The sequence below is a fragment of the Meleagris gallopavo genome, chromosome 1 (assembly GCF_000146605.3).
Source record: "Meleagris gallopavo isolate NT-WF06-2002-E0010 breed Aviagen turkey brand Nicholas breeding stock chromosome 1, Turkey_5.1, whole genome shotgun sequence".
NCBI classification, from domain to species: Eukaryota; Metazoa; Chordata; class Aves; order Galliformes; family Phasianidae; genus Meleagris; species Meleagris gallopavo.
The window spans coordinates 129,318,089-129,326,729 of NC_015011.2; the positions used below are offsets into that span (position 1 = coordinate 129,318,089).

General features: G+C 42.4%; 1 protein-coding gene across 1 annotated transcript; it reads right to left on the minus strand.

Annotated features, from left to right (window-relative positions):
* Positions 1-6,219: 6,219 nt before the first annotated feature.
* On the minus strand, positions 6,220-8,583 carry LOC100538357 (cytochrome c oxidase assembly factor 5). Its single transcript, XM_003203140.3, has 3 exons — positions 8,363-8,583; positions 8,098-8,181; positions 6,220-6,941 (listed from the first exon to the last, which is right to left on the minus strand). Exons 1-3 carry the CDS (start codon positions 8,462-8,464, stop codon positions 6,900-6,902), a joined length of 228 nt encoding a protein of 75 aa, XP_003203188.1. The 5' UTR covers positions 8,465-8,583; the 3' UTR covers positions 6,220-6,899.
* Between the last annotated feature and the right edge of the window lie 58 nt (positions 8,584-8,641).

An 8,641-nucleotide genomic window follows, 5' to 3' on the forward strand; every position in this document is an offset into this window, starting at 1 on the left:
GGCGGCCGGGAGCGTGCGTTCTGCCCGCCCCCTCGCTCCTCCTTCGTCATCGTCGAGCGGAGGGACGCGTAAGCACAGGGGCGGCTGCTGCCATCGCTATGGGACACGAGTTTCAATCTGTTGTTTTTCACTCAGAGGGTGGTGACACACTGGAACAGGTTGCCCAAGGAGGCTGTGGATGCCCCATCCCTGGAGGCATTCGAGGCCAGGCTGGATGTGGCTCTGGGCAGCCTGGTCTGCTGGTTGGTGCCCCTGCACATAGCAGGGGGTTGAAACCAGATGATCATTGTGGTCCTTTTCAGCCCAGGACAGTGATTCAATGAAAATGAGAGACAGAGCTTACAGAGGAGGCCTTATTTTCAACACCTAGTCAGACATACATGATTATTACCGCTTATGTTTGGTCATAGTTTAGAAAAAAACTAACAAACCACGCCTAATTAGCAAACCTCAAAACCTAATTGCCAGAGGAGAGAGACTTCCAGATCATTGCCCTGAGTCTGTTAGTTTAAGGCTGTTGAATATTTTCCTCAAAGATCTGAAAGCATCTGTTAACTCTGCTGATCTTGTGAATGACACACAGGGCAGCAATATGGTGAACGAAAGGACCAGGCCATCACATACAGGACCTAGAACAGCCAATTTTGTTTGTTTGTTTTAAGCCAAATCCCAAGTTACGTGTCCAGAAAAAGAATAAAAAATTGTATTTGGAACACTGGTCAAACAGCAGACTGAAATACTATGACTCTGAAAAGGGCACCAGGGTCATAAAGGAATTGAATGCAAGATCCCAGCTCGACACTAACAAAGCATGACAGACCTAAGAAGCAAAATCAATTGTATATAAAGAAAGATTTTATCTACATGTAGGTCACCCAGAAACCCAGTATCAGGGGCTTATCTGCTGCTTGAGAGAACATCATGAATTTGTGACACAACTAGCAGATGCATAACACAAGGACTTAGGAAGTAAATGTATGTATTTCCTCAAAAAATACGGTTATTTTATTTACAGAATCACAGGGGTTGGAAGGGACCTCAAGAGATCATTGAGTCCAACCCCTCCCACTCCCAGCTATAGTAGGTCACACAGGTAGGAGTTCAGATGGGTCTTGAATACTTCCATAGAAGGAGACTCCTCTCTGGGCAACCTGTTCCACTGCTCCGTTACCCTTACTGTAAAGAAAGTCTTCCACATGTTAGCACAGAACTTCCTACATTCAAGTTTTAGGCCATTACTCCTTGTCCTATTGCTACACACCACAAAGAAGGACCTGGTCTCATCCATTTGCCTCCCACCTCCCTTTACATATTTATAAACATTGATGAGATCCCTCTTCAGTCTTCTTTTTCCCAAGGCTGAACAGGCCCAGGTTACTCTGCCTTCGGTTTTAAACACGTTCCCAGAAAGCAAATATAAGCAGCTGTTGACCACTCTTGCAGAGCCAGCCCCCAACTTTTCCTGTAAGTGGAAGCTGAAATAAAATTCCAATAATAAGTATACACTTTCCTAACAGAAAGGTGTCCCTCCTTAGGATAAAAATTCCAACTAGCAGGAGGTTTGACTTAGATGAAGGTTGTTAAACTCTCTTACCTTAACTGATAAGGAGGAGAAAGAACACCAGATATCCCATCTCTGCTGAAAATGGACCTCATGTAGTTTCTGGGTTTGTGCTGAGCAATTCAAAATGTTAGACAACTGGTGATCCCATCAGCATACTCTATATATCCTCTTCTTCCTCAGCCTGAAAGAGATTTCCTCCCACCCAAGTTTCTAGAAACCATTCTGCTATAGCCATTACAGAGATAGTACAGCTGATGGAGAACCAAAAGCCTGAGACAAGCAGGATCCACCAAATATCAGACCTCTGTGATCTACTTACAAGGAAGACTACAAAACTTCCCCCAGCAAAACAACTCAAATTCCTGCCACGGATTGTCTGAACAAATAATATTCCTCACTCATCATGAGTGATAAAACTTGTAAAAACCAATTTCTACATTCTGTTTTCTCCCTTGCTCCTTTTAAAATAATAGTAGTGATACTGCAGAATCATTTTGGATATCTTGCACTAAGTCACAGAGATGCACTTACTACCTCCGTTACCAAAAATCTTTAATAATTCCCTTCCATTTCACTGCCACCCATTACTGCCTAGATGCAAACAATGATGCACACAAAAGCTTTCAGCAGGGAAAAAAAATGCCTCAGCTTGACATGAAAATAAATTCAATGCTCACCTACTAAATATACCAATATTTGAAATATATCACCTGCTATCAACATCATTAAGTGGCTATTAGAATGCACACTTTGTTACTTCTTCTGCCCTTGATGCTTAAGTGCATTATTAACCAACCATTGTAAATACTGAGAATAAACAGTAGTTCACTACAAAAAGAGTTTACAGAAGTTTCTCCCAACGGAGTCAAACACATCACTGTGGAATCCACTACTTACAGAAATACCTGCTAAATACTTTTCTGAAGCTATCCATGGCAAAAACATGACAGAGATGGATAAAGCAGAAATTCAAGATGCCAAATTTGGAAGGAGAAAAAAGGAGAAAGGATCTTAAGGCTTCTGGTTACTATTCTGTCAACTGCAGTTTATGATGGAAAATAAACTCTGCCATAATGTCAATTTTTACACAATGGTTGATACAGGTATATGATATAAATATCCTAAACGACCACATATCAACTGCTAAGGCAGTATGAGCACTTGCTGAAATCCACCATGTCAATAAAGCTGCTGCAGTTCTGTATTTCTCAGTTTCCAACAAAATACTTGCACAACAGACACTGCTTACCACCTGTGTTCTGTGCCGGAGTAACTGGCAGATGACTTCCCTCAGTGTCTCTTATAAGCAGGAAGTGCCAGCAGTTTGTTCTAGGTTCCTTCTGAAATAAAACCACTATATAAAAAGCTGTTTTGTTGTTGTTGTTTTTTTTTTTTTAAGTATATTTCAAAACTTTAGACTCCACCATCCAACCTGCTACTCCCAGAAACTTAAAAGCAAAGAAAGAATATACAGCTTGTTTCTTCGGCCAACCAGTGAATAGTGAAGGTCTTTGTAACACAAATACAAGCACCTGAGATGCAGAAAAACTTTAAGTGATTATTAAGAACCCTTGTCTTTCCTTTCAAGACAATAAATGTTGCTCAGTGCATCCTTCTTGAAAAGCAGTCCCTTTCTCTCGCTTGTCAGTACATACACATGGGCTTTCATCAAACAGGTTCTGCTTAAGCAGCATGCTCTTCTCTTTGTACCAACTAGGAAGAATTGTGGAAGAATTTCCAGACCACCTCATGCGACTGTAGCCAGCTGAACATGAGCTAGCAGTGTGCCCAGGTGGCCAAGAAGGCCAATGACATCCTGGCTCGTATCAGAAATAGCACTGACAGCAGGAGCAGGGAAGTGATTGTCCTTCTATTCTTAGCTCTGGTGAGTTCACATCTTGAGTGCTGTTTGGTTTTGGGCCCCTCACTCAAAAAAGACACTGAGGCCCTGGAGCATGTTCAAAGAAGGGCAACAAAGCTGTGAGGGGTCTAGAGCACAATTCTTATCGGGAGCAGTTAAGGGAAGGTCAGTCTGAAGAAGAGGAGGCTCTCCTTTCTCTCTAAAATGACATGGAAGGAGGTTGTGGTGACATAGGGGTTGGCCTCTTCTACTGGATAACAGTGTTAGAATGAGAGAGAATGACCTCAAGCTGAACCAAGGGAAGGTCAGGTTGGATGTTAGAAAGAATTTCTTCTCAGAAAGAGTGGTGATGCAGTGGCACAGGCTGCCCAGGGAGGTGGTGCAGTCACCGTCCCTGGAGGTGTTCCAGAACCGTGTGGATGTGGCACTGAGGGACGTGGGCAGTGAGCATGGTGGGGGTGGTTTAGATTAGATGATCTTAGTGGTCTTTTCCAATCTTAACAATTCTATGATTCTGCAGTACATGCTCACAGCTATGCAAATGCAGAAGTGTTTGCAGGACCGGACCATCGAGAGAACAAACAAAGTGATGAAATTATACATAGTAACGACACAGGCGTGTCTTAACACTGCCTGAGCTGCAGTGCGAAACCTGGAAACATCCAGCACCCTTGGGCTCTGCCACCACCTGAAACCAATGGAAGAAGTGAGAGCAGCAATGGAAAATTTTTTTTGTACTTCCTCAATAGAAATCACTAGCGTGGCTTTGGGTGCCACTTCGACTTTCTGTCACAGGTTCAAAGACATAACTTGTTCAATCTTGAAAAATCCACCACAGCGCAGAAATCTGTAGTTTTAAATAAATAACAGTGGAATAGCACAACACAAAAGACTTAACATTGGATTATTCAAAGGAAAACGTTTTTGTGCCATGGGAAAAAAAGTTGGAATCATACACAAAAATTTAGAATACTTGGGGTTTTCCATTAATAAAACAGGATTTTTATAAATCATACAGGAAATATGAACAGCTCCCAAGTAGGACATTGCTCATACTCCCAAGGCAATTATGTAATTAGTCGTTTTTAGACAGAATGTTATGTCACACAATACTGGTATTGGACAGTCTCTAGAGCGAGTCAGTATTCAGATAATACATAATTTTATATTGGTCCGGATAGTCTAGTGAACCATTAGGATTTCTTAGTGTGAAAGCTTCCTATCCGACCTAGCGGTATTAATCTCATGTTATATTGCTTAAGAAATCCTGAAGCATTCAGTAGCAAACACTAGATTTACTTTAGCATTTGATCTCCATTGGTTTAAGCCAACAACAAAATCTCCTGCCTGCTCGTTCCGAAGAGGAGCTTCTGGAGCATCACTGCAAATGACATTTAATTATCTGCTAGGTGACTTTACATTTATTTTTATTCTTCCTTAAGAATATATATATATGTATCTATCTCCACAGAAGAGTTGTAACACTTTGAAATTATAGGGCTCCGTCATGGAGACTGTTAAAAGACATCACAGCAATTAATCAACGTAGCATGCATATAAAGAGATAAACTGGTACCTAGATTGCAGGAAAGAATATTTGCAGTACTTCCACAGACAAAGCAGCTTTCACATGATAGGCAGAAAATGAAAACGTGAAATCAGTGCTGATTTATGATTGCAAAAATATGCAAATCCTACATAAGAAGGAAAGTAAACATACATTGACTCATCACAGAGCTGCTGCTTAAGAAAGACAGAATTGCATCATCAGTGTGCTCATCCACTGAAGTCATTGATTTTACAGATAATAATCACTGCATCCATCTTCTCAGACTAAATGTAAGCCAGCTCTGTAGCTGTGCGTTTTAGCCAAGAAGTTTCTATGTCTCTTTCCTTTCTATTTCCTAATCTTGCTTCTAATCAGCATGTCTGAAATTATTTGAGCTTCCATACATATGAATTACGTTACCGTGTACTTCTTAAAGGCTTTATGAGGCAGAGAAAGAGGCAGGCACACTGAAGGAAGGAAAAACAAGTTCTTCAGAAACAAGTTCTCAAATAGAAGGAATAAATATTGACTACTGTCATGGTTTTAGTGCTATTTATTATCTGATATCCTCATAAATCCTTCTTCCTTACCAAGGCAGGGCAAAAGACTAACTAATGTGTTACCTATAATGTCTCAAAGAACACACTCCGTCTGCAGACAAATCTGCCAAAGTCATCCTTGGTCAAAGGAGAACGAAATAATGTTTTCCTCTATTAATTTGATCGCTTTCTCACTACCGCTGTTCCATAAATTATGAAATCATTCAAGATTTAAACACACACAAAAAAAAATCTAAGGAAGAAGCAAGCTTTTAAAAAGTTCTAATAGAAAACTGTTGCAATTTACCTGCATATGAATATTTTTCACCCATAAATGCAAACCAAAGAATTCAGAGAGAGAAATGAAAACAAGAAATAGGCTCAGAATTTGTGGACTGCAATTTTCAACAAACAATCGAGTCCAAATCATCACCACTAGCTGGTGCATATGTTTGGACAAATATTATGCACTTGGCTGAAAAGTGATGCAAAAAGATGGTCCAGAGGCATCTCAGAGGATGTTCTAAATATTTCTAGAACACAGTGAGAGTGACCACAGTCTCCTTGCCTTTTGGCTTGCCAGGATCCCGCTCTCCCCACACCCAAACACATGCAGTCAGCCACAGCCTGGACACAGCTCTCAAGTTCTGAGAAAGAACACTGCCATCGTTCTCCTGTACCTACGTCAATACAATGAGAAGACAGATTACGGTAAGATTCATCAAACATCCTTTAATATACAGAAATCAAATTTTAATCCAGTTGTCCAATGAGATCAGACCATGCTAATAAGCATGCAAAATGACATCAAAAGGAATTCGTATCATGAGGAAGGAGATACCATCCTTGTGTGTATGGCACTGTAAAGACATCACCACTTCTACCCGTAGGAGTAGAAGGGCAGGAGTACTGGGCAATAAACTAACTGGGAAGGAAGCAACTCACACTCATCTCACCTTGGTCAACTCAGCTTCTCTAAGGACAGCTCTACCCTGAGGTATCCTCTGGCACACCACTCATTTCAAATCTCATTATTTTCTATTAGTTGTAATGGTAAAATATTACCAGAATTAGTATAACTACAAAAGCCAACTTCACTCCAAAACACAGTGATAACTTCAGCAGTTTTTTCTGGATTCTGTGTATTTTATTACAGGCATGTGGCAGGTACCCATTTTGGCCAGAACTTGCAGCTTTATGCTTCCCTTCTTTTTAACATTTAAATGTATACCCAGGCATCTGTCAGAATTTCCAGAAGTTGATACCTTCCATGAAAGCTCTGGACAAAAGAATGTGTGGCAGGCAGATTCTTCTTACTTTAGCCTCTGCTCCAGTTAAAGTACTGATGAACTCCAATTTCCCATGACAGGGTCTCTTCCAAGGACTTCAGTATCCCTTCCTTCCTCTGAATCTTGTCCTGGTATCCAGCTGAAAATTGAAGACAAGATAAAAAGACCACAGTTCATTTTGCAGAAGAAACACTTCAGAGCACTTACGCTACTTTGACACTTTGTAGCTTCAGAATCAAGTTCAAAATGAAGCTGAGCTCACTGTACAGAAAGTGAGTGACGCAGCCAACAACTTACAGGGCTTTTCCAAGTCAACAGATAATACCTTAAATCTCATGCAAAATTAAAATTAAGTGGTAGCACGCTGTGCATTCTGAAGTAAGTGTAGTAATACCACAAATAAAGAGTGGCACGGGGCGCATGAATACAAAACAGTGTAAATCTATATGACCCTTTTTCCAAACAATGGACAAGCAGGATGAGGAAAATTCAGATTTTGTTTAAGGAGGAGTCAGCAGCAATGTCAGTTGGACCAGGAATAACTTAAACAGAAGCCTGTGAGAGCCAGGCCTCCTCCCACATAACTTGAAACTCTGTGCTAGATGCTTTTTTTCATTAAACTCCTTTAACGATCTACAGGCAGACATCTGGAGATATGCTGCAGCATCAAGGAGCACATACTTCAAGTGCTAACGTACCCAGCATATTTTTATGTCTCTTGTCAATTTCTGGGCAAGGAATTCCTATCAAAACTAGACAAACTTTATCTAATTACATGTTCACAGCTGGCTTCTTACCACCTAGCTTGATAACCTGCTATTAAAAGGATAAAAAGCCAAACTCCCTAATCTTCCAAGTGCTTCTAATACCCCACTGACTACCTTCAGGCACACAAACCCGTACCAGTAGTGGAAGTACCTTCTGACACGACAGTCTTCCAACTCGAGTGCTCTCTGTACATGTTTTCCTATGACTTCACAGACAGAACTCAGCCTAAATCAATACCTCAGTTTACAGCTATAGCATCTATAAATGGTGCTTAAATTAAGGCTTGATTAAAAGCAGTGCTGAGAGCACCAACCTCACTTATCTTGGCTGTTGCGTTCTAAGCTGAATTCAATCTCAATAAGTATCTCTTCCAACTTACACTACAACTTTGCTGTTCACAATATTCCACACAAAATCCAAGGGCCAAAACTGCTCTGTTTGCTGAATTAAAGGCTTTTTCTTTGGAAAACAGACAGAAGGACTTGAAAGCAACAAACCACTAGGAGAAACCCAACGCACGCACTTACCATCGACCTTTTGCACGCAAAAAACGTGAGCTGCAAACCTTTGCAGTGCCCTTCCCTCAAGCATTGCCTGGGACTTTTGTTTTCCTGTCGGATAAGAAGCAAAAGGATTAGATCACCCAGGGAGCGCCCTCAGCTCACAGAACCACCGGGACGCCTCGCTGAACGCCAACTCGGGGCTCCGCTGAGGACCGCGCTCGCCGCCGCCTCACAGATGGCCGGCGACAGCGGTGGGGCTGTGGAGGCGCAGGGTCGCTCCGGCTCTCACCTGCAGGACGCAGGGGCTCTCCAGCAGGCACTGCCTCAGGTCCTCCCGCACCCCGCTGCAGGCCCGCTTGTCCTCTTCCTTCTCCTCGTAGTACTTGGGCATGGCGGAGGCACCGCACTACATCACGCTCAAGCGCCGCAACCGGCGGTGGGCGGGCGCCGCCATATTGAAGCGCACACGGATTTCCGTCCTGAGCGCCCCGCCCGGTGGCGGCCGCTACGCGTGCGCGGCGCGACGTCGCCGGAAGCGGAACGGGCGGCGGAGCGGGTGGGGTCCGGC

Excerpts from the sequence above, each read along its gene's own strand:
- LOC100538357 (XM_003203140.3), bottom strand. The coding sequence starts at position 8,464 with ATGCCCAAGTACTACGAGGAGAAGGAAGAGGACAAGCGGGCCTGCAGC. Across the intron at positions 8,182-8,362 it reads AGAGCCCCTGCGTCCTGCAG|GAAAACAAAAGTCCCAGGCA; the intron begins GTGAGAGCCGGA and ends CTTATCCGACAG. Across the intron at positions 6,942-8,097 it reads TTGCGTGCAAAAGGTCGATG|CTGGATACCAGGACAAGATT; the intron begins GTAAGTGCGTGC and ends TTCAATTTTCAG.